We start from the raw sequence: 26,795 nt of genomic DNA, 5'->3' as shown, positions 1-26,795 counted from the left end.
CCCCCTGCGGTCATTCCCCTCAAGAACAAGTATACCGTTTTGGATACTTGTGGGGGGGATGACTTACCAGGGGTAAACAACGAGGTTCAGGCCTCTGGCACGGAGCCTGTCCCCGTTGCTCAGAATGGAAGGGTGGAGAAAGGTAGAGCGATAGTTATTGGGGACTCAATAGTGAGGGGCACAGATAGGCGGATTTGCAGGGGCAACAGAGACTCACGATTGGTATGTTGCCTCCCAGGTGCAAGGGTACGTGATGTCTCTGATCGTGTTTTCCGGGTCCTTTAGGGGGAGGGGGAGCAGCCCCAGATCGTGGTCCATGTTGGCACCAACGACATAGGTAGGAAGAGGGGTAATGATGTAAGACAGGCTTTCAGGGAGCTAGGTTGGAAGCTCAGAGCTAGAATGAACAGAGTTGTTGTCTCTGGTTTGTTACCCGTGCCATGTGATAGAGAGTCGAGGAATAGGGAGAGAGAAGAGTTAAATGCGTGGCGACAGGGATGGTGCAGGAGGGAGGGATTCTGGTTTCTGGACAACTGGGGTTCTTTCTGGGGAGGGTGGGACTTCTATAAACAGGATGGTCGACACCTGAACCTGAGGGGCACCAGTATCCTTGGGGGGAGGTTTGCTAGTGCTCTTTGGGAGGGTTTAAACTAACTCTGCAGGGGCATGGGAACCTGGACTGTAGCTTTAGGGTACAGGACCTTGAGTGTAGGGAGGTTAGGAACATGGCATCGATCTCGAAGGAGGGTGCCTGTAAACCGGAAGGTGGCTTGAAGTGTGTATACTTCAATGCCAGAAGTATAAGAAATAAAGTAGGTGAGCTTGCAGCATGGGTTGGTACCTGGGACTTCGATGTTGTGGCCATTACAGAGACATGGGTAGAACAGGGACAGGAATAGCTGTTGCAGGTTCCAGGGTTTAAATGTTTTAGTCGGGTCAGAGATGGGGGTAAAAGAGGGGGAGGTGTGGCATTGCTTGTCAAGGATAGTATTACAGCAGTAGAAAGGGTGATGGAGGAAGACTTGCCATCTGAGGTAGTTTGGGCGGAGGTTAGAAATAGGAAAGGTGAGGTCACCCTGTTAGGAGTTTTCTACAAGCCTCCTAATAGTCCTAGAGGAAAATATTGCAAGGATGATTCAGGAGAAGAGTGAAAGTAATAGGGTGGTTGTTATGGGGGACTTTAACTTCCCAGATATTGACTGGGAAAGCTATTGCTCGAGTTTGTTTGATGGGTCGGTGTTTGTCCAATGTGTGCAGGAGGGTTTCCCGACACAATATGTAGACAGGCCAACAAGAGGTGAGGCTATACTGGATTTGGTTCTAGGTAATGAACTAGGCCAGGTGTTAGACTTGGAGGGAGGTGAGCACTTCGGGGGCAGTGACCACAACTCGGTGACTTTTACACTAGTGATGGAGACTGACAAGTGTGCGCTGCAGGGCAGGAGTTATAGCTGGGGGCAGGGAAATTATGATGCGGTGAGGCATGACTTAGGATGTGTGGATTGGAAAAATAGGCTTCAAGGGAAGAACACAAATGATATGTGGAGATTGTTCAAGGAACAGCTAATGGGTGTCCTTGATAAGTATGTACCAGTCAGGCAGGGAGGAAAGGGTCTTGTGAGGGGGCCGTGGTTTAACAAGGAATTGGAATCCCTTGTGAAAGGGAAGAGGGCGGCCTATGTAAAGATGAGGCGTGAAGGTTCAGTTAGGGCGATTGAGAGTTATAAGGTAGCCAGGAAGGATCTAAAGAGAGAGCTAAGAGCAGCGAGAAGGGGACATGAAAAGTCCTTCGTTGGTAGGATTAGGGAAAACCCAAAGGCTTTCTATAGGTATGTCAGGAATAAAAGGATGACTAGGGTAGGTATCAGTCCAGTCAAGGATAGTAGTGGGAAGTTGTGCGTGGAGGCAGAGGAGATTGGTGAGACACTAAATCAATACTTTTCGTCAGTATTCACTCAGGAACAGGACATTGTTGCTGATGTGAATATTGAGTCACAAGTGATTAGAATGGATGACCTTGAGGTACGTAGGGAAGAGGTCTGGGGAATACCGGAAAGGATGAAAATAGATAAGTCCCCTGGGCCTGATGGCATTTATCCTAGGATCCTCTGGGAAGCTAGGGAGGAGATAGCGGAGCCATTGGCCTTGATTTTTATGTCGTCGTTTTTCTACGGGAATAGTGTCAGAAGACTGGAGGATAGCGAATGTGGTCCCCTTGTTCAAGAAGGGGAGCAGGGATAGCCCGAGTAACTATAGGCCAGTGAGTCTCACTTCTGTTGTGGGCAAAGTCTTAGAGAGAATTGTAAGGGATAGGATTTATGAACATCTGGATAGGAATAATGTGATCAAGGATAGTCAGCATGGTTTTGTGAAGGGCAGGTCGTGCCTCACAAACCTTATTGAATTCTTTAAGAAGGTGACCAAGGAAGTGGACGAGGGTAAAGCAGTAGATATGGTGTATATGGATTTTGGCAAGGCGTTCGATAAGGTACCCCATGGCAGGCTAATGCAAAAACTACAGAGGTATGGCATTGAGGGTGCATTAGAGGTTAGGATTAGGAATTGGCTGGCTGGAAGGAGACAGAGGGTAGTAGTTGATGGTATAGGTTCATCTTGGAGCGCAGTTACTAGCGGTGTTCCACAAGGATCTGTTTTGGGACCATTGCTGTTTGTCATTTTTATAAATGACCTGGAGGAGGGGCTTGAAGGCTGGGTGAGCAAGTTTGCGGATGACACGAAAGTCGGTGGAGTTGTGGACAGCGAAGAAGGATGTGGCAGGTTACAGCGGGATATAGATAAGTTGCAGAGCTGGGCAGAAAGGTGGCAAATGGAATTCAATGTAGCTAAGTGTGAAGTCATTCACTTTGGTAGGAGTAACAAGAAGATGGATTACTGGGCTAATGGTAGACTACTTGGTAGTGTGGATGAGCAGAGGGATCTTGGTGTCCATGTACACAGATCTTTGAAAGTTGCCACCCAGGTAAATAGTGCTGTGAAGAAGGCATATGGTGTACTGGGCTTTATTGGTAGAGGAATTGAGTTCCGGAGTCCTGAGGTTATGTTGCAGTTGTATAAGACTCTGGTGCGGCCTTATCTGGAGTATTGTGTGCAGTTTTGGTTGTCATACTATAGGAAGGATGTGGAGGCATGTTGTTGAATGTGAAATATTGATTATAAATTTTAAAAGGATAGCAATAAATATAGTGTCATACGAGGAGGATAACACCTTTTGAAACCTTTATCATTGCCTCACAGTGGTTCAGTGGTTAGCACCCGGACCTGGGTTCGATTCCCTGCCTTGGGCAACTGTCTGTGTGGAGTTTGCACATTCTCTGAATGTCTACGTGGGTTTCCGCTGGGTGATCTGGTTTCCTTCCACGGTCCAAAGATGTACAGGTCAGGTGAATTGGCCATTTTAAATTGCCTGTAGTGTTAGGTGCATTAGTCAAGGGGGAGAATGGATCTGGGTGGGTTGCTCTTTGGAGGGTCGGTGTGGACTTGATGGGCTGAAGGGCCTGTTTCCAGACTGTAGGGAATCTAATTTTAAAAAATTAACAGTAACAAACATTGGCAAGACAGTGCAATCATTGCTCCCACTATCTGGAGAATTCTGTTTGGACTTTTTAAGATAGGTGCTTCCATTTTGTTGCTTCCCTCTCCAAGTGTGTATGCAACACTCACCTGATCATGCAGGGCACCCTTCTGCTCAGCCACTCCAAATGAACCCATGTCTGTTTCTCTTACTGGGAAAAAATTAATTGTTTTATCGTAGATGGTGTAAACAAATATTCTGCACTTGAGAGAGGAGAAAACCCACCACTATCCTCTCAGTAATAGGTGGATAGCAATAATTGGAACCATCGCAATGATTGGTCACATTTAAACTTACAAATCAACCTTACTAAATGCACAATGGCCAGTCTTACAATTGATTTTCTTTAAATATTGTAGTGATACTTTCTGCATGCTTCATGAATGTGCTAGAAAAGTTCAAGCTGTTGACATTTGTAACAATTGTATTTGTAGTGCAGTTGGAAAGTTAAATTTAAACAGGTTTTTGTTTTGAAGAGAGGAATGGCACATTTGACCCTTTGAAGTCAAAGAGCCTAGCTGGACATCCTAAAGGAGAGTCAGAGCCAGCGGAGGGAAGGGAAAGTCACATTTCCTCAGTTTCACCACAAGTGACTAATGTCTTCAAAGTAGCCATATTCTGGGGAATGAAAACAAAAAAATGACAAGTCTGGCAGCATGTATGGAAGGAAAAAGAGTTCATGCTTGTAGTCCAGTATGACACTACTTCAGTGGTCCCGAAACATTCACTCTCCCTATGGAGTTGCTGCTAACCTGCTGAGTTTCTCCAGTTTCATTTCAGATACTCCAACATCCAGTGTTTGGCTTTTGAATAGAATATTAATTTATTGCCATTTGTTTTTACAAAAAAAATTACAGTGAGAAGTGTTTAAGTCACCAACTCCACCACCTAAATGAATAACAGCAATTGTATATAAAAAATTCAAGACAAAGTCCATCTCTGTTCAATTCTCGGCTCATGGGTCCCCAAGGTTGAGTAAAAGACAGGAATCACATTCTCCACTGTCACAGAAAGCTGCCATGGAAGCTACCGAATCTTGGGCTGAACACCAAGCTGCTGAAGACATCACAGAAGCTGCCTCAAGGACCCCCCTTGTCACCAAAGCCACAGCTAAGTAGACCACCACACCTGGAGAAGCTAGGTTCATTTTCATTAGAGCAATAGTTCTATGCTTGAAGTGTTGGCCTCAAGCACTCATGCTCAAAGATATCTGGTGTTTGAATCACTTCAGCATTGCACTTAAGTATAATAAGGGTACAAAGTCATTCATGAGATCACATTGCTATAATTTTCAATTTCATACAATTCTTACTTTGCAAGTAAGCAGTTTAAATCCAATAAATCAAAAAGGTTCAATCTCATCAGACAGCTGTGATTCTGCTGGCATTCAAAATTTTAGAAGCTAAAAAGAAAAATCAGTGAACAACAGGCCAATGAGAATTACCAGTGTGAGGTCCAAGTTATTATATCTGTGGCATATTACCACAACACGTGCTCCGAAAGTGAGATGAGGATCTGGGTGATGATTGATTAAGATAACCCCCTCTCATCTCTATCAACTGCAATAAAACTGTTCTTTGCCAGTTATAGTGATCAGAGCAGAATGAATTTAGAGCAGTGTTTATACAGACTGCAGTTACTTAATGCTCACTCTGAAACAGTGTTTTCTCTCAAAGGGTTCTAGGGTGGCTTGTGTTGGAAATGATCTGACAGAGTGGTAAATATTCAATTGATGTTTGAATTGAGTCACATTGTTGAGTAAAGTAGGTTGTATTTAATCCTTTGATTAACCAATACTACACTTGACCTGGCATTTTAATGAGGTTTTATACATTAAATATTTCTGCCAGAGAATTCCAGAAAACCAAAAAGATCTGAGATTCATCAGGAAGGTGCTATCTCGGTCACATTACTCACTCCTATGTATCTATAAACAATGTATGTTTAGCCTGGTTAGGAGACATTTGTGAGTGTTTAATAAAAGGTGAACAAATCACTTTGAAAGAATCATATTCCAATCAAATTCTGGCTGTCATCTATTTGGTATTTTATACTGGGGACACATTTTCTGCAGCTCAGCCAGCAGAGGGACAACATAATGGTGAAAACATGAGAGAGTTTAAATTGCAATTCACAGGCTATTCAACATTTGTCCCATCTGATTAAACACCACACAAAAGGCAAGGTTTGTTGGCAGAAACCCTTAAAGTAGTGAGTGCTTAAAGACAGGTAGTGAAAGCATTCAAACAACTCCTTAACCAATATCTAACTAACTCAGGTGTGATCAGGATTCATTGTTTCCAAAAGTAATTTTACTATTCGCAGCTTCCCAGCTATGATCATAGCTCTGGAGAGTTTTAAAATCTTTGGCATATGGTTTCGGCAAATTAAGCGCAGTTCCTGTCGGACTCTCTCCATTTGATATTTTGCCTCAGCTTTTTCTACCCAGATTTCCACCTCATGGATAACCATTTCCTCACTGGATTTCTCCTGGATGAACAGTGACAAAAGCGATTCAATGAGGCAGCGGAATGTCTCAGAGTACTGGGATCCTACATCATCAAGTTCAATTGCTTGCTTGAAGCACTCAACTGCATTGTGCTCCTCCCCTTTGACCTGTAAACACTTCCCTCTCAGCAACTGGATCTCGGGCAGCGTGTCTCCCATGTCAAGCTCCATGGCTTTGGCAAAGAAAACTAAAGCATTGTTTAGTGCATTCTCATCCACCAACTGGAGTTCCTGCACAGCATCAACACCCATGTAGTAACAAACCTGCTAGCAATAGAGAAGTAGGTTATTAATCCAAAAGGAGCAATGAAATTGAACTTGGGTGGCAGTGTATTTCAAGACTATAAACAAATTTACATATCTAGAAAAGTTCATAATCCACAAGAGCTCCAACAGTTTGAGAGTCATTGGTTTAGTATACAACGAATATCTGTGGGGACTTTTTAAAAAATGCATTCAAGGGATGAGGGCATCAGTGGCTCGGCCAGCATTTATTGCCCATCCCAGAGTGCAGTTGAGTCAATCACATTGTTGGAGGTCTGGAGTCGCGTATAGGCCTGACACATAGATAAGGTTGGCAGTTTCCTTCCCTGCAGGACATTAGTGAACTAGATAGATTTTTTGTCCCCCAACAATTCACAATATATTCAAGGTCATCATTTAGGTGGCATGGTGGCTCAGTGGTTAGCACTGCTGCCTCGCAACATCAGGGACCCAGGTTCGATTCCCATCACGGGCAACTGTCTGTGTGGAGTTTGCATGTTCTCTTTGTGTCCACTGGGTTTCGTCTGGGTGCTCCTTTTCCTCCCACGGTCCAAAGATGTGCAGGTTAGGTGAATTGGCTATGCTAAATTGCTCACAGTGTTAGGTACATTTGTCAGGGGTAAATAGAGGGTAGGGGAATGGGTGTGGGTGGGTTACTCTTCAGAGGGTCAGTGTGGACTTGTTGGGCCGAAGGGCTTGTTTCCATACTGTAGGGAATCTAATCTAGTTATTAGACTCCTAATTCTAGATTTGTCAATACAAATCCATGGCATGATTTGCACCCAGGTCCCCAGAACATTACCTGGGTCTTTGGATTAACAGTGGAGAATGTGCTGCTGGAAAAGTACAGCAGGTCAGGCAGCATCCGACGAGCAGGACAATCAACATTTCAGGCATAAGCCCTTCATCAGGAATGAGGCTTGTAGTCCAGGGTTAAGAGATAAATGGGGGGGGTGGAAGGTAGCTGAGATAGTGATAGGTGGGTGAAGGTGAGGGAGAGGTGACAGGTCAGAGGGGGAGTGATGATGGACAGGTCAGGTGGGTGGTGCTGAGTTGGAGGCTTGGAACTGGGATAATTTTGGGGAGGAGAAATGAGGAAACTGTTGAAATCCATATTTATCCCGTGTGGTTGCAGGGTCCCAAGGCAGAACATAAGGCGTTCCTCCTTCAGGGGTCGGGTGGTAATGGTTGGTGGAGGAGCCCAAGGCCACAGGCATCTATTTCAAGCTCACTGACTCCTACAGCTACCTAGACTACACTTCCTCCCACCCTACCTCCTGTAAAAATGCCATGCCTTATTCCCAATTCCTCTACTTCTACAGCATCTGCTCCCAGGATGACTAATTCCACCTCGGAAAGTCCCAGATGGCATCCTTCCATGATCGCAACTTCCCTTCTCACGTGGTTGACAACGCCCTCTAGCGCATCTCCTCCACTTCATGCACCACCGCCCTTGAACCCCACCCTTCCCAACGCAACAAGGACAGATCCACCCCCCGGTCCTCAACTTCCACCCCATCAACCTCTGCATACATTGCAACATCTTCCGCCACCACCAAAAATATATTTTCCTCCCCACCCCTATCAGCGTTCCAGAGAGACTATTCCCTCCATGACTCCCTCGTTAGGTCCACATCCCCCACCAGCCCACACCCCACTCCTGGCACCTTCCCTGCCACCGCAGGAAGTGCCAAACCTGCACCCCCACCACACCTCTCACCTCCATCCAAGGCCCCAAGGGATCCTTCCACATTCATCAGAAATTTACCTGTACCTCTACCATTGTCATCTACTGCATCTGTTGCACCCATGTAGTCTCCCCTACATCAGGGAGACAAGGACGCCTTCCTGCGGATCATTTCAGGGAACATCTCCGAGACACCTGCATCTACCAACCCCACCGCCCCGTGGCTGAAAACTTCAACTTCTCCTCCCACTTCGTCAAAGTCATGCAGGTCCTGGGCCTCCTCCACCACCAAACCGTTACCACCTGACAGCTCGAGGAGGAACACCTCATATTCCACCTTGAGACTTGCAGCCAGACAGGATTAATGTGGATTTCAATAGCTTCCTAATTTCCCTATCCCCCACATTATCCCAGTTCCAAACCTCCAACTAGGCACCGCCCTCCGGACCTGTCCATCGCTCCCCCCTGACCTATCACCACCTCCCTCACCTTCACCCACCTATCGCTTTCTCAACTACCTTCCCCCCAACCCCACCCCCCTTCCATTTATCTCTCAGCCCCGGCCCACAAGCCTCATTCCTGATGAAGGGCTTATGACTGAAGTGCGATTCTCCTGCTCCTCGGATTCTGCCTGACCTGCTGTGTTTTCCCATCACCACACTCTCAACTCTGATCTCCAGCATCTGCAGTGCTCACTTTCTCATCTCTGGAATAACAGCCCAGCGATAATACCACTAGGCCATCACCTCCTAATCAACCATTTTATGATTGTGTAACAAGGAGATTTTTTTTTAGGAGAAAGACTGTTAAAGGCTACACTACTTACTGTTAACATAATTAATCTGATTGCAACTGGGCAAGAAGCGAAAAACGTGGTTGCTACAAGTCACCTGACTGTGCAACTGCAAGTTCTACAAGGATCTCACAGAAACGTGCACAAACATGTAAAAACTCTTTTCTGGGAGTTAATAGTAGTCATGGTGACTCATTGCAACAATGTAAATTGGGCATTGACCGCAACTAAGACTTAGAACCACAATTTCTCCCTTCAACTCTATTTTGGTTTAGTACCCTCCCTCCCTTCCTACTCTGTCCTTTTTTTGTTGTTATTAATTGTTATTTGTTTAGTGGGTAAATTGGGAGATTAAGTGGTGGTTTAATTTAAAAAGTTCCTACCTCTGGGTGAAGAGGCCCAGGCTCAAGTCCCGAGGTGTCTAACAATATCTCTGAACACATTGATTAGAAAACATCTTTTACAAAAAAAAAGGTAGGAGAAAAGAGTAGTCCCTGAAATGTGTCACTGCATAGGTCACTCGATAACAGTGGCCATTCTACCTCGTCAACTATGAATGGCTCCGAAAGGTAAGCTGTCTAGACAGAGAGTTTCTATTGAGACATACAGAGAGAGATAAAAAAGGGATTCTCTCCTACAGCCAACTGTCCTTTGTAAGAAAATACTAATTATCCAATTACAGAAGCCACCATAGCTACTGGTTATGACTTCAAGTCTTAATCTCTTAAACAAAGAACTCAAACAATGGGCCTTAAGGATATATCCCACAGACTGACTGGATTTTCTACTTACAAGATTTTTTATGCTTGATGTGTACTTGTTTTAATCCTAGTACTTATATTTGATTAACAATTCTATCCCTTCAGAACCCTCTGTAATAACTTGCAATAAACTAACCTTTAACTTGTTTAAACAAAAGCTTGACTGTTGGTCTGCTTTAATTTGAATCATTACAAATTAAAAAGGGGCTATGCTAGCCATATTAATCTACAGTTCACTGACCATGTGGTGCACCAAACATTAAATATACCAACAAATTTTGCTGCTAGTTGGCCGATGGCAATTTTCGAACGCAATTTCTATCATTACTTCAAATTCATTCTCAAGACCACAGAGTCAAAAGCTGAATCTATCTCAATGTGGGCAAGGTCATAAACAGGACAAGAATCAAGCTGAACATATTTTTATAGCCCACTGTATTTGCATTCCGTTGACTTCAAAACAATTGTCCTGACAGAATGGGTACCTGTATTAGCACTACTGGAAAATCTTGACTTGGGGATCGTTCTAGAGCACAAATCATTCACACTAGAGTGGAATTGTACTCAGGGCACCTTGCTCTTGTTGTATGCCCTTTTGTCATATCATGCGAGTGAATCAAATTGGCTCATGACTGGCATCAGTAATGCTGAAGACCTCTGGAGGAAGCCAAGATGAATATTTTGCATAGTACTCCAGATTGTTTGCAAATGCTTCAAGCTTCTTTTGCTCTGATGTATTGCACTTCCTGTGATTGAGGTTGGTGGATTTGTGGAGCCTCCACCTCCAGTTATCTGTTTAAACACTAATGTCTAGTCACAGTCACTCTTGTGCACTCCTTACCAAACAAGACTTGCTCTCCTGGTTTGAGGGAAATGCTGAGTTTATAGATTGCACTTGAATAAGGTTCTGTTGCTGATGATGATGGCTCACAAAACTTCATGGATGACCAGTTTTATGCTGTGAGATTGACTCTGAATTTATTGAACACACTATAGTGCCAATTAACATTGTGGAAGGTATCGACTATGGGCAAAATGATGCTCTCACCACAGAATTATGGGGTTGTTACTCCTTTCAAAGCTTTCATGTACAGATGCATCTTCGATAGATAGATTAGTGGGGGAGATTGTGGTCAGTTGTGTTTTTCCCTCTGGTCAGACTGTCCTGTTGATGGGAGGATTCAGGGATACTGAGATTCAGTGGAGAAGGAGTCCAGGAGTATAAACATTATGCTACCTGACTGACAGAAGATAAAAGCTTGACAAAGCTCAATCACACAGTACTCACCTGTCCCATATCCAGGTATGTCTTCAGACAGGGGCACACAGACAATATTAAATCCAAATCTGCTTTTGCTTTGGTTAGTAGCTGCCTGTCTGGCACTCCACTGTGACCCATTTTGACCCGCTCAAGACCTTGAGTGTATATTTTCATATTAATCTGGGGTGGGGGAGGAATGGAAGAACATCAGATATAAAGATGGCAATTATATAACGTGTAAGAGTTTTATCCTTTCACATCTGTCATTGGATTGAAATCCTCTATACTCTAGGTTTTCAACTCTGTACTTTTCAAACCACTCTGGTATCATGTTCTACACCCACACCCCTGTCCTTGCTGATCAACATTGGCTTCAAGTTTCATAGTATCTTCAAATTAAACATTCTGATTTTAATCCCTATCTCCATTTTCTTTGATTCCTTCGAGCATGGACCCCACTCCACACTTCTCAAACTTTTGTCCCAATTTCAGCTTAGAGTCACAGAGGAATAAAGCACCAAAACAGGCCCTTTGGCCCAACTCCATGCCAGCCAGGTTTCCTAAACTGAACTAAGCCCATTTACCTGCATTTGGACATGTGCCTCTAAACCTTTCCTATTCACGTCTCTATCCAAATGTCTTTTAAATATTGTAATTGTACTTGCCTCGACAACTTCCTCTGGCAGTTTGTTCCATACATGCACTACCCTCTATGTGAACAGGTTGCCCTTCAGGTCCCTTTTAAATCTTTCCCCTCTCACCTTAAACCTATGCCCTCTAGTTTTGCACTCCCTTACTCTGTGGAAAAGACCTTTGCTACTCACTCTATCCATGCCACCCATAATTTTATACATCTCTATAAGCTTCCTAAGTTCCAGGGAAAACAGTTTCAACCTATCCAGCCTCTCCTTATAATTCAAATCTTAGCGTCTCGGTCACATCCTTGTAAATCTTTTTTGCACCCTTTCCAGTTTAATAACATCCTTCCGATAATATGGCAACCAGAATTGTGTATCTCCACCATTGGCATCAATGCAGAAACAGAAATTGTTGGCAAAACTCAGCAAGTCTGGCAGCATCTGTGGGATAAAGCAAAGTTAATATTTCGAGTCCGGTAACTTGTCTTCAGAACAGCAGAGTTTCTGTTTTTGTTCCAGAACTCCAGCATCCACGGTTCTTTGTTTTATTTTCATATTAATGCCTCCAGCCATTTAACCCTCCACCCACCCAAATCTTCCTGCCTGCCCAATTTGCTCTTAACTCTTAGGACTTTTCTTAAAAGTTAACTTTTCTGCAGTTTTCATTGGCTACAACTTTGCAAAATTGCAGTGGATATTTTTTTCCACTAGGAAGGAACTGTATAAAAACAAATAGTGGTTAAATCTAGGCTAGACTGAAACTCCATGCTCTTTGTTGACTGTAAATATGCTATGAGCCTAGTCAGCTTCAAATAGGGGCTGACTTTTCCTTCTGTTTGATCATCATCACTAAAGTCACCTAAACCTTGTCTACAGTTTTGTTGAAAATGGTAGAATTGAGAAAAAATATCCTTCCTGGCTCTTGGAGGTGTACTTCGCCAGTCTTTGCTGACAACATGGTCAAGGCTAGAATTTCAAAGTTTAGAATCTCAGAATTTAGAGTTGGGGACCAAGTGTTGCATGTCAAAGTTCACAGATGGCATTAAGATAAGTGGTAGAGCAAAGTGTGCAGAAGACACTGAAAGTCTGCAGAAGGATATAGACAGGTTAACTGAGTGGGCGAGGGCCTGTCAGATGGAATACAATTTTGGTAAATGTGAGGTCATCCACTTTGGTAGGTATAATAGCAAAATGGACATAATTTAAATGGTGAAAAATTGCAGCATGCCACCATGCAGAGGGACCTGGATGTCCTTGTACATGAATCACAAAAGGTTGGTTTGCAGGTGCAGCAGGTAACTGAGAAGGCAAATGAAATAATGTCCTTCATTGCTAGAGGAATGGGGTTTAACAATAGGGAGGTTATGCTGCAGATGTACAGGGTGCTGGTGAGGCCACACCTGAAGTATAGTTCTGGTCTCCTTACTTGGAAAAAGGAGTTCTGGCAAAGGATGGGATGCAGAGAAGGTTCACTATGTTGACTCTGGAGTAGAGAGGGTTGGCTGATGAGGACAGATTGAGTAGACTAGGACTGTACTCATGGAATTTAGATGAATGGTCGGAGGGGGGGGGGGGAGTTCTTATAGAAATATATACAATTATGAAGGGAATAGATAGATAGAAATGGGGAGGTTGTTTCCACTGGCAGGTGGAACGAGAACTAGGGGGCATAGCCTCAAAGTAACGGGGAGCAGATTTAGGACTGAGTTGAGGAGGAACTTCTTCACCCAAGGGGTTGTGAATCTGTAGAAGTCCCTGCTTAGTGAGGCAGTTGAAGCTACCACATTTAATGTTTTTTAAGGAAAGGTAGATGAACTTTTGAACAGCAAAGGAATGAAGGGTAATGGTGAATGGGCAAGTAAGTGGAGCTGAGTCCGCAAAAAACATCAGCCATGATCTTATTGAATGGTGGAGCCAGCTTGAGGGGCCAGTCTGCCTACTCCTTCTCCTGTTTCTTATGTTCTTATGTTCTGAGCATGCAAGACATAAATCAACATCTCACCATTGACACCTCACAATGTGCTTCAGACCCTGCCTTCATTTGTGTTCAGTAAAAAGAGGAGAATACTTTCATTATTCTGGTTCCCCTTTCATGGCTCTGTGATAGGGTTAGGAGTAGGCAGCTGTTCAGGTGCACCTCTGTCAGACAGAAGAATACCCAGCCACATAGATAGAAGCCCACCCACCAGGATACAAAACAGATTGTTTCCCGCAGCTCAGGAAAAAATCAATGGTTCAGTTCTGATTTCTTCATTTAGAGGGCCGTGAAGCTTTGGAATTTTCTAGATTAGATTAGATTACTTACAGTGTGGAAACAGGCCCTTCGGCCCAACAAGTCCATACCGCCCCGCCGAAGCACAACCCACCCTACCCCTTACCTAATACTACGGGCAATTTAGCATGGCCAATTCACCTGACCTGCACATCTTTGGACTGTGGGAGGAAACCAGAGCACCCAGAGGAAACCCACGCAGACACAGGGAGAACGTGCAAACTCCACACAGTCAGTCGCCTGAGGCGGGAATTGAACCCAGGTCTCTGGCGCTGGGAGGCAGCAGTGCTAACCACTGTGCCACCGTGCCGCCCAGTCAGAACCTGGACTGTTGCGAGTATTAAACCATTGAATATATTTAAGCTGAGATAGAGACATCTTTGGTCTTACAGGAAATCTGAAAGGGAAAAGGACAGGAAAGTTGAGTTAAGGTCAATGATCAGTCATGATCATATTGAATGGCACAGCAGGCTAGAGGGGCTATATGGTCTACTGCAGCTCCTTTTACTTTTGTTCACACCAGTGCACCATCCCAGCCACATGTGCAAACACTATCGACAGCCACAACAAATGTCAAGAATAATATACCTTCGCCCTCGTGCTGTAAGCTTGCCAATTTGTTCCCGGGTCTGGAAGAATATTCAAGGCCATGTTACAAATACCAGTCGCCATGTCTTGTTTTCCAAGAAAATGAAAAACTTTAGCAAGCCGATTCAGAATGAATGGATCCGTTTTTGCCATTTCAATAGCCTGGAAAATGTACAGGGTGAAAGAATATTTAATGCACACATTTCTAAAGCTCTTAGGTAGACATTTTCCAAATGTCTTCAATTTGAAAAACCAACTAAAGTCAAATATCAAGTTTCCAGAAACAGCAGAAGGAAAAAACAAATATGACTTGCATTTATAGAGCACCTTTCATGATTACTGGGTTTTCTCAAAAGTATTTGGAACCAATGAAGGCAAATCACTGTTGCAATGTCACGATCACAGCAGCCCCCCCACAAACAGCAACATGCAAATGACAAGATGATCTGTTTCCATGATCCACATTAAAGGATAACATTGGTCAGGACATCACTGCTCTTCCACAAAGTACTGATTCCTGTCCAATGCACAGTGGCCAATTGGAGCCTTACTATGTTAGGTCATCAGCTCCCGACTCAGCATCTCGCCCCCACTGCATCAGTACTGCACAGGAATACCAGACTGGCATTTTGTACTCAAGGCCTTTAACTTGAACATACTATCCTCTGACTCAGCAGCTGACAGCTACTAACTGAGCCATAGCTGACACTTAGAGTGAGGCAATTGTAAATAAAAAAAAGATGGTTCCTTATGCAATTATGCAAAATTAGCTGTTAAACCAATAAGCTGTAAAGCCAATATTCTATCATTCCTATTCATAGCACCACACAAAGTTAAAAATCACACACCAGGTTATAGTCCAACAGGTTTAATTGGAAGCACTAGCTTTCAGAGCACCTGATGAAGGAGCGGCGCTCTAAAAGCTAGTGCTTCCAATTAACCCTGTTGGACTATAACCTGGTGTTGTGTGATTTTTAACTTTATTTACCCCAGTCCAATACTAGCATCTCCAAATCATTCTCTTTCACAAATCACTTCTACAGGTGTGGATGCCTGAAGCTGCACAGTGCTACCACTAGATGGCTTTTCATGATCTTGGAGGCTGCAGTATTCTCTACATGTTTACTAATACAATGGGAAATACATTTGCTTCTTTCTGGAATTTCAGTTGGTAACAAGAAGAAAGAAGAAAGGCCATGGAAGGAAAACATGATTATAAAAAGCTTAGCTACTCTTAAAATTGTTCATGATTTGTCATGGCTATCCAGCACCAGTACAAAATAAGCAGAGATTTCGACCAGCAATTATAAAATTGGCAAGGCCAAATCTCATTGTCTTTTGCATCTCCCCAACCCCCTACCATCCTCCCCACACTACAAGTTCCATTCTTTACTCACCAAATCCTTTCCTATCCCTAGCAATCTTGTCTGACTGAAGCAGACTGTTCTTAAGTTTGATGTTATATCTGATACCAAGATGAACTTCAACTGTAGGTCCTCTCCATTTTTTTTTAAGATTAGATTACTTACAGTGTGGAAACAGGCCCTTCGGCCCAACAAGTCCACACCGCCCCGCCGAAGCGCAACCCACCCATACCCCTACATCTACCGCTTACCTAACACTATGGGCAATTTAGCATGGCCAATTCACCTGACCTGCACATCTTTGGACTGTGGGAGGAAACCGGAGCACCCGGAGGAAACCCACGCAGACACAGGGAGAATGTGCAAACTCCACACAGACAGTCACCTGAGGCAGGAATTGAACCCAGGTCTCTGGCGCTGTGAGGCAGCAGTGCTAACCACTGTGCCACCATTTCTGTAACAGCATCAGACTCCCCAGCTTGTGCCTGAAATCCTCATCCACATCTTTAATATTTTGAAATGTTATTATTCCAATGTTCTCTTGGCCAGTTTCCTATCTTCAAAGTAGTGCAGAACAGCATTAATGAATTGAGAAGGATTTAGATCTTATCACAATTGAGCCAGTGAATGCCAGAAATGAGAAATGAGTCAGGATGACTTTGCCAGGTAATTCATGAGGCAAGAACCAAATGGGGAATATGGAAATGTTTTTCTGTTTGCTTTGCACAGAAACTCAGGTGAGGATAATTCCACCAGATCCCAGTACATTTATAAAACCATATGATTCTCCTGGCTTGTGCTGGACACCAGAATGAAAGTACGTATTCTTTGACTTAATTTAATCAGATTTATCTTCATCCCTTCAATAGAAAGGGGTGCAATATTTGCATTGCATGGTTCTTTATTGTAATCTGCACCTATCATTTGTCATAAGCTTCTTCTTCCAGTTTCATTTTAATCCATCTCGTCATCCAAGGATTTCTAGATATGTCAGACTTTCCTGTCACCATAACAACATGGCATATTAGGAATGTAACTAATCAGTCCCAGTCCTTCGCTCTCTCCCATAACTCTTTTGAAAATTATTATTACATTTGCTTCCACCAACCTTCCAGACAGAGCACTGTAGATTGTAACAATTTGTAACTAATTAAACAAGCAATTGGCCTTTTGCAAATTCTTTCTGATTTTTAAATATTAGCCGAAATATCAATTATCATCTTCAACTTCTATCACTACTGATACTAAACTGACTTTCATTGCCAGATTTATCCCTCATCCCTTCAATATAAAGGGGTGCAATGTTTGCATTGCATGGTTCTTTATTGCATTCTGCACCTATCATTTGTCATAAGCTTCTTCTTTCAGTTTCATTTTAATCTATCTCGTCATCCAAGCATTCCTAGGTTTGGAATCTCTTCCTTCCCACTTCTGGGATGTGTCTAGCTATATTCAAATGCTCTCCTTTTTGAAAGCCTCTTAACATTTTACTTCCTAGCTTTTGATTCCAAACTATCATACGCAGATTCTGTTTCAACTCATTGCATCTGTTTTTAACAAACACATTGAATTTAAAAGATTGTCTTACTATTCCAAAATAAGAAAATTCCCAAGTATTTTAGTTCTATATTATAAGCCATAACATTCTGAGCCTTTATGTTTAATGTCATCAGTGTTGTTACTTGAAGGGAGAAAAATATAAAATACAATGCGTTAAGTTTAATTGTATCAAAGATTATTTATAATTGCTATTTTTTTTAAAGAAGGTCCTTTGATGAGTGATATAATAAGAACATCATTTCCATAGCAGTTTAGCACAGAGAAACTGTCACCTGACTTCTCAGTTCACAAACCAAAATGCAACATAAAAACTGCCAACTCTTTTACACAGGAGACAACAAACCTCCCGATATCTCTCCTCACAGCCACATCACATAATAATTTTATGGACATCACATCTGAGACAGTGATCATTTAGTTAATCTGCCTGATTGAGTGTGTACCCCAAATAGATTCAGCTACAAACACATCTTTGTTTATTCGGTGTGTGAACAGAATACTTAGAGAAGGAGTTTGGTCTGCAATTTATAAGTTCTGCTCTCCCTTCTCTGTTTATTACCTCCCCACCTCAGACAATGGGTCAATAATTAACATATCTTGAAACAATCTTTTGTTATCATTCCCAACTCTGGCTAAAATCAACTAACAAGTCCTCACCTGTCCATAACAGTCGAGTGGATCAGCCCCAGAGAATCCACAGTCATGAACTGCCATTGGAGTATCAGGGAAGATGTCCATCCGCTCCAGCATCATTCCCAAATAACACCAGGCAAGAGCTGGGAAAGAGAATTACGTGAGCACACAGCCGAGCAGTTGCTTATTGTCTCCTGCACTTCAAGATCCAGATCATTAATATACAGCAGGAAAAGCAAGGGTCCCAATGCTGACCCTTGTGGAACTCCACTGCAAACATTCCTCCAACCCATAAAATATCCACGGACCATTACTCTCTGTTTCCTGACACTTAGCTAATATTGTCTCCATATTACTACTGTCCCTTTTATACCATGACCTAGAACGTTCCTCTCATATCTTGTGTAGCATTGTAACAAATACTTTGTAATTATGATTAATGTTCTCAAGTCATCAAAAAAGGGTAGAGAGAATTTATTTCCGTCCATCAGAGCTCTGCAACAAGGGGCATAACTTAAACATTGAAGCCAGATACCTCTGGAGTGAAATTAGGAAACACTTCTGCGCAGAAAACATGGCAGAAGTCTGGAATACTGTTATGTAAGTGGCAATAATCATTAGATTTATTGTTAACAAAAAACAGTTTTAACATTAAAATCAAAGTTATTAAAGGAAATACAACAAAGGCAGGTACCTGGAGTTAGAATACAGGCTCGCCATGTTCTCACCGAATGGCAAAACATGCTCCAGGAGAAAATAGGCTACTTCTGTTCATTTATTTCAAATGAGATTCATTATAAGTATAAGTACATGATAGTCACATTACAAATCTATTTGCAGAGGATTATAAGTCAAACCATATTCAGTCCCTAGACTGTTTATTTGAAATAAACAACTCGGTAAGATATTTCCCAATTGCCTCAGCTTCTTAAGTTGCTCAGAACATCATTCTCTGATAACATGCACCTCGTTCTGAACCCAGGTACAAACTGGAGGAGTAGGAGAGTCAGGAAGTTTGGGGGATAAAGAAGACCTAAAATTGGCAGTGTGAGGCCAGAGTGACTTTAATTCCCAGACTTCATTGCACGTTCCTTCCAAAACTGTGACAACTTGCAGTCGGATGGAAGTGAAAAATTGCTGGGCAGAAGGAGGACACGACCAATAAACAACGGAAAAGCTCTTGACATTAAGGTTCAAATCAGTGAAGGGAATTTCTGTTGAAAAAAGAGTGCGAACCAGTAAATCATTGGTCAGTTTAAACTACCTGTCTGCCTCATTTCTGCTCAGAACATAGATGTATTGGCTGTTTTGTTTGTACATTATAAACATTGATTCATTGGCAAAGGTTTAAACAAACGTACTATTATCACTGCTATGCAACTTTCAATCTTAAAGGGGGGGGGTTCACCATTTCTTATACTACCTTTATATTGAGCACTGTCAGACTTCAGAACCTCCCGTAGTAATACTAATGACCTATTGAGAAACAGTAGTCGCTTAGAAGCGTAGGGATCCTTGTTCATTAACATTCCATCCAGTCTACGGGAGGGAAAGAAAAGAAAGAGAAAGCATTAGCTCTTTCACTCTCAGATTAGACAAACATCATCTGGTAAAAAATTAGCCAAGACTCCACCAGGAACAGGCCACACAGGGAATGGAGCATTTCTAGGGCAGAGAGAAAAGTAGTACACAATGTCATAATATCATTAGTGGCGCCATGTGATAACAGACAGAATTGTCCACTATTTCGGCTGATGCATCAAACCTCATCCCAGTATTTCATCTTACATTATTTGTCTTAATCCCAAAAATGATAACTGTTAGAAGCAGGATCATATAAATGTGACCCAGTCGGCTGAATTCATAACTACAGGCAGTCCCCAGGTTACAAATATTTTCCGGTCACAAGGATATTTGTAAGTTAATTTTTATGCAAGTTGGCACACAGTAGAGTATAACATAGAATAGCCACTCATATGTAAGAGCTAACCTTCACATTAATATTAATACACCATTGTGTGGGATCTCGTTCATAAATGAGTGTTCTTAAGTTGGGCGTTCGTAAGTTGCATCTGCAATCTTTACACTGTTAAAGTACATTCCCATCAGTACTGGCACTTGTGCAGCTTGAATGTTGCTTGATACTTGTCACCCTAAGCTGAAAATGTGTTGCTGGAGAAGGGCTTATGCCCGAAACGTCGATTCTCCTGTTCCTTGGATGCTACCTGACCTGCTGCGCTTTTCCAGCAACACATTTTCAGCTCTGATCTCCAGCATCTGCAGTCCTCACTTTCTCCTCGAAGACGTGTCACCCTAAGCCTGAATATTGTCAGGTCTTGCTGCATATGAACCCAGACTGTTTCAGCAGGAGACTCATTGTGAAGGCTGCTGAACGTGTGCGATCATCAGCAAACATTCACACTTCTCACCTTACAATGGGGGAAGGTCATTAGAAAGCAGCTGAAGATGGTTTGGGCTAGGACATTGCCCTAAAAGGAGTTTGTGGTGTAGTGGCAGTGTCACTACTTCTAAGCTAGGAGGCTTGGGTTCAAGTCCGATCTGCTCCAGAGTTGTGTAATAACATCTCTGAATGGATTGATTCAGGATAAAAACCCTAAAGAGTGAAGGAGTTCTTATGGTACTGTGGTAGTCAAAAAGGAAAAGGAAGCATATGTAACGTTTAGGAGACTGAAACCAAACAAGGCTTTTGTGAAGTACAAAGGAAACCGAAAAGAACTTAAACAAGATATGAGGTGGTCTGAAAAAGGGTCATGAAATATCCTTGGCAAGTTGAATTAAGAAGAATCCGAAAGCATTTTATACACATATGAGGAACAAGAGGCTAACATGAGAAAGGGTAGGTCCACTCAAGGACAAAGAATGAAATTAATGCATGAAGCCAGGGGAAGTGGGTAAGGTCCTTAATGAGTACTTTATATTGGTATTCACCAAGGTGAAGGTATCAGTGATGGTAAGATTAGAGAGAGGAGTGTGTTGAGGGTGTTTTGGGAGTCGAGAAAACATTAAGGTAGATATGTCCCCAAGGCCTCATAGGATCTATCCAGGATACTGAGGGGTAGCAAGGGAGACGATTTCTGGGACCTTGACACTGATCATTGTATCCTCTTTAGCCATAGGTGAGGTTCTAGAGACTGGAGAATAGCCAACGTTGTTCTTTTATTGAAGAAGGGCAACAGGAGGAATCCAAAAATATTATAGGGCAGTGAGTCTTATATCAGTGGGAGGCAAGTTATTGGAGAAGATTTATAAGTTTAGGATTTTCTCACAGTTGGAGAAGAATTGACTTATTGAGGTTAGTCAGCATGGCTTTGCACAGGGGAGATCTTGTTTCACAAAATTGATTTGAGTTTTTTTGAGGAAGTGACGAAGGTGATTGATGAGGGTAGGGAGTGGATGTTGTCTACATGGACTTTACTAAAGCATTTGACAAGATCTCTCATGGTAGGCTGGTCCAGAAGTTTAAGTCACAAAGAATCCATGGTGAGTTGGCAAGTTTGACTCAAAAATGACTTGGCCATAGAAGAGAGAAAGTAGTTGTAGAGAGATGTTTTTCTGACTGGAGGTCTGTGCCCAATGGTGTCACACAAGGATCAGTTCTGGTACTCCTACTGTGGATGGTCTGATTAGTAATACTGCAGACAACTTGAAAGTTTGTGGAGTTTTGGTTAGTGAGGAAGGTTATCAGGGGAAACAACAAGATACAGATCAGTTGGAAAGTTGGATGCAGAAATGGCAAGCATGAGGTGATGCATTTTGAGAGGCCAAATGTAAGAGGAAAGTCTACAGTAAATGGCAAGACCATTAGGAGCATGATATAGAGAGGGACCTTCGGGTCCAAGTCCATATTTCCCTGAAAGCGGCAACACAAGTGGATAAGGTGGTAAAGAAGGTGAATGGCATGCTTGCCTCCATCATTCAGGGCGGTGGGTATAAAAGTTGCTAAGTTACAATGCGGCTGTATAAGACTTTAGTGAAGCCACACTTGAAGTATTGCATGCAGTTCTGGCCGACACACTATCAGAAGGATGTGGGGATTTTGGAAGAGGGTGCAAAAGAGGTTTACCAGGATGTTGCCTGGATTGGAGTGTATTAGCTATAAGGAGAGGCTGGACAAACTTGGATTGTTTTTGCTAGAGCATCGGAGGCTGGTACAAGTATAAAATTGAGAGGCATGGATAGGTTGGACAGTCAGAGCCTTTTTCTCAAGGCAGAAATGTCAAATACTAGGGGGCATAAGTTTAAAGTGAGAGCGGAAAAATGTCAAGGAAATGTATGAGGAAAGTTTTTTTTTAAAAAAACATAAAATTGGTAGGTGCTTGGAAGACAATGCCGGAGGAGGTGCTGGAAGCAAAGTTTAAGAGGCATTTAGACATACACTTGAACAGGCAGAGGATAGAGTGATGTGGACCATGTGTAGGAAGATGGGATTAGTTTAGAATGATATCGTGGTTGGCATGGACCTAATGGATCGAAGGGTCTCTTCCTGTGGTGTACTGTTCTATGTTTTAAGTACTTGTGAGGAACCTTTACGGTAATTTTAGAAACATGAACATGAAATCAAATATCAAAAATCACACAAGATGAATGTAAGCTTCTGTTTCTTTAAATAAGTGCATGAATGTTGCCTGTGTAGCAACTCAAAATTTTTAAACTGAAGAGCCAGCAACAGCAAATCATGAGGGGCATGGATAGGGTTAACAGCCAAAGTCTTTTCCCCCAGAGTGGGGGAGTCCAGAACTAGAGAGGGCATTGGGTTAAGGGGAGAGCGGAAAGTTTCAAGCAGGACCTAAAGTGCAACTTTTTCACTCAGAGGGTGGTACGTGAATGGAATGAGCTGCCAGAGGAAGTGGTGAAGGCTGGTACAATTGCAACATTTAAAGGACATTTGGATGGGTATACGAATAGGAAGGGTTTGGAGGGATAGGGGCCGGATGCTGGCAGGTGGAACTAGATGGTTAGGTTGGTATATCTGTTCGGCATTGATAAGTTGGACCGATGGGTCTGTTTCCGTGCTGTACAGCTCTATGACTCTATGACTCCAAAACTGGTCATTTTGAACAATCCAACATGCCAGCTACTGCCATTGCTCATACAACTCACAATAATGTTGTGAAAGAAAGTAGCCATTACTTGCGTGTCAAACCTCCTTTACTGTAAAGAAATAGAATTTGGATGCTCAAGCAGGAAGAGAGAACTAACACAGTGGCTGAAAGTTTCCTGAACAGATGAAAATGATGAAGGTTTTTCAAGGAGAGGCACACAGATTGAATAATAGAATCATACAATACAGAAAAGACCCTTCAGTCAATCAAATCTGCACTGAAAAATAACATTCTGTAAATCTACACTAGTCCCACTTTCTGGTACTTTGTCCAGAGCCTTGAATGTTATGACATTTCAAGTGCTCATCCAAGTACTTTTTAAAGGTTGGGAGGTTTCCCGCCTCAACTACCATTCCAAGTAGTGCATTCCAAATTCCCACCAATTTGTGGGTGAAAAAAAATCCTCAAATCTCCTCTAAATCTGCTGCTTTCACTTTAAAACTATGCCCCTTTGATTAACCCTTCAACTAAGAGGAACAGCTGCTTCCTGCCTACCCTGCCCATGGCCCTCAGTCGTATACACCTCAATTAAGTCACCTTTCAGCCTTCTCTGCTCTAAAGAAAACAATCCGAGTTTATCCAGCCTCTCTTCATGGCTAAACCACTCCATCCCAAGCAACAGCCTTGCACATCCTCTCTGCACCCCCTCCAATGTAATCACATCCTTCCTACTGCTGGCTTTTCCTCATCTATCTGATATGTCAGCCAGTCCAGTAAAATATATGCAGTAACAGATTACTTCTTATATTACAGAAGTGACAAATTGTCTTACCTAATATACATGATGGCCATTGTGAAATACCAACTCCTTTTTTCTTCTGATGTTATCTGCAATAAAAAAAACATAGAAACTTAAGCACAGAAGGATGCCATTTAACCCATTGTTTATATGTTGGAATATTGGCTTTCAAATTGGAAGCTCAGTAAAAGTGGATTCTCATTCTTAAATATAGCTTAATATAGTTTAACCTTACAATGTTTATTATGCAGACAGCATAACTTGAAGATCCTTCTCTTGGTTCTCTGGGGCTACTTACACAATTGGCCATTAATAGCCAAAGTCATCATACTCTTAACAAGTTAAAAATCACATCACACCAGGTTATAGTCCAACAGATTTATTTCCTGTCCAACAAGCTTTCAGAGCCCAAAGAGAGAAAATGCTGGAAATTCTCAGCAGGTCTGGCAGCATCTGTAAGGAGAGAAAAGAGCTGACGTTTCGAGTCTAACTGACCCTTCATCAGGTAGCTGGTGGGATAGGATCATAGGACACAGAATTTATAGTTCCATGCTGCTGACATCACTCTGCATGGCAAACTAGCCATCCACCCAACTGAGCTAACTGATCATAAATACAGCAGCAATGACAGAAACTTGGGATCAAGTAACCATTCATTGTCTTGTAAGAGACTAATTTCCTCAAAACTACATGGCATAGAAAGAGCTCTTTCAATCATGCCTTGTTGAAATAATTTTAAATAATCCCACTTCCCTGTTCTTTCCATGTGGACCTGCAATTTTTTCTAATTCAACTAAATATCCAATTCCCTTCTGAAAGTTTCCACTTCATCATCAGATCTGAAGAACCATGTCCTTTTATATGGGCAATTACTTTTTAAATTATTATTATTGACTATCTTGCACCAAATTGAAGTAATGAAGTAATTGAAGTAATGAAGTAATTGAAGTTTGCTGCAACACTAATATTAGAAGAAGGAGCAAGTTTACACCTTCTATATTTGATCTCACACCTTAAAGATACTTCAGCCCAGGCTGGAAGGTGGGAAAGAGGATTATTTCTGATACGTTGGATGAGGGAGAATCGTTGTAGAAAGGCAAGGATAGCAGTTCAAAACATCACCACCTGCAAATTTCCCTCCAGAACCCTGAGCTTGAAACTAGATCTGGGTCAAATTCTTGGGGTTCAGTCCCTGAGCAGTACCAAACCCTTCCCACGGATTGCAATGAAAAAGGGTGGCTCAACAGCAATTTCTCGAGCGCAATTAGGGAAAAACTTTTTTTTTAAATTTGTGGTCTCACAGGCTGGTGGAATAAGAGAAAATAAACTGTCATCAATGAAGGCACCAGCTGCAAAAAGCCCATGAGAGGACCACATCTCACCATGTTCTTGCCATAACGCAAGGCTTTATCATAGAGTTTGATGGCTGTGCTCAGTTTCGTAGCGTGTTCCTCCTCGCTCTGCGGTCCCACATCGAAGGCGCTGGCGTAGGCCTGTTCAGCCAGGCACCTGGCCGCACGGAGCGGCCTCAGGGACTCGGCGTCGCCCCCCTCTTCCCCAGCCATCAGCTGGGAGAGCCGCTCCAGGCACTCGGCCGACTGCCCTTCCTTCTGCAGCCGGTCGTACACATAGCCCAGGTTGGCCCAGGCATTGAGGTTGCCCGGCTCCTCCTGGCAGACGCTGGAAAAGATCTCCTCGGCCGCCGGGTACTCCTCCAGGTAGAAGGCGAAGACCCCCAGCAGGTTCCGCACAGCGAAGCGCTGAGCGTCATCCTCCACCTCCTGCTGCAAGCTCTCCCGCTTCAGCTTCGCGTCTCTCCGCCGCAGCCCCTCGGGTTGGAGAGGCTCGAAGTTTAAATTCAGCTCCAAGTGGAAGTGCCCGGGGATGTAATCCATCTCCTGAATGATCTCCTCGATGTCGCGTTCTGTATCTTCCCCCATCCTTTACTGAAGAAGAAACTCTTTCTATTTACGCATGGGGTCCAAATATATAAGGTTCATCTTCCGTGTGTCTCCTGGACTCTCCAGTGTGGGAGGGACTTTGACATGGGTGTGCACTGACAGCCGAACTCTTCCTACTTTATTCGGTGGCACATTTCATTGTAACTTGAAGAGAGTTCATTACTGCAGGTTTATTTAAGTGGAGACAATTTATGACAACGGTGAGAAAGATTTTCATATCTTGTGGGGTCATTAATCCCCGTAATTCTCGAACCCAGACAATTAGAGGCTGGTCGTATTCAAAGTTAATAATCACACAACACCAGGTTATAGTCCAACAGGTTTAATTGGAAGCACTAGCTTTCGGAGCAACGCTCCTTCAGGTGGTTGTGGAGGGGCACAATTGTAAGGCACAGAATTTACAGCAAAAATTTACAGTGTGATGTAACTGAAATTATACATTGAAAAATACCTTGATTGTTGAGTCTTTCATCTGTTCGAATAGCATGATCGTTTCACTTCTTTCATGTGTAAATCACAAAAACCTATATACATGAAAGAAGTGAAACGATCACAGTATTCAAACAGATGAAAGACTCAACAAACAATCAAGTTATTTTTCAATGTATCATTTCAGTTACATCAAACTGTAAATCTTTGCTATAAATTCTGTGCCTTACAATTGTGCCCTCCACAACCACCTGATGAAGGAATGGCGCTCCGAAAGCTAGTGCTTTCAATTAAACCTGTTGGACTATAACCTGGTGATGTGTGATTTTTAACTTTGTACACCCCAGTCCAACACCGGTATCTCCAAATCATGGGTCATATTCAAGGCTGAGTTAGATTTTTGATTTCCAAGGAAGTCAGTGGTTTTGGGATCTGGAAAATAGAATTAAGTTTTAATCAGATCAGTTATTTTCATCTTGAATGGAAGAGTAGGCTTGAAGGGTGAAATGACCCAAGCCTGTTGCTAACTTGTATGAGTTTATATAATTCCAGTCATCATAAAAAAAACATTGCTCTTTCTTCAGATATAACACATCTCCAGTAGCATAAGGGGATCTGCCTC

At 42.7% G+C, this 26,795-nt stretch overlaps 1 protein-coding gene across 2 annotated transcripts; it reads right to left on the bottom strand.

Moving 5' to 3' along the window:
* Window positions 1–4,390: 4,390 nt before the first annotated feature.
* On the bottom strand, window positions 4,391–25,843 carry ttc22 (tetratricopeptide repeat domain 22). Of its 2 annotated transcripts, none has more exons than XM_072574463.1 (7): window positions 25,166–25,843; window positions 23,817–23,872; window positions 19,345–19,460; window positions 17,946–18,064; window positions 14,365–14,526; window positions 10,894–11,046; window positions 4,391–6,367 (listed from the first exon to the last, which is right to left on the bottom strand). In XM_072574463.1, exons 1-7 carry the CDS (start codon window positions 25,721–25,723, stop codon window positions 5,867–5,869), a joined length of 1,665 nt encoding a protein of 554 aa, XP_072430564.1. In that variant the 5' UTR covers window positions 25,724–25,843; the 3' UTR covers window positions 4,391–5,866. The 2 variants fall into 2 exon arrangements, with proteins under 2 accessions (XP_072430564.1, XP_072430566.1); XM_072574465.1 differs by having other exon boundaries at window positions 4,391–6,364; window positions 25,166–25,842.
* Window positions 25,844–26,795: the final 952 nt, after the last annotated feature.

The sequence above is a fragment of the Chiloscyllium punctatum genome, chromosome 7, assembly GCF_047496795.1.
Source record: "Chiloscyllium punctatum isolate Juve2018m chromosome 7, sChiPun1.3, whole genome shotgun sequence".
Taxonomy (NCBI): Eukaryota; Metazoa; Chordata; class Chondrichthyes; order Orectolobiformes; family Hemiscylliidae; genus Chiloscyllium; species Chiloscyllium punctatum.
This window is presented reverse-complemented; position numbering and strand designations above follow the sequence as displayed.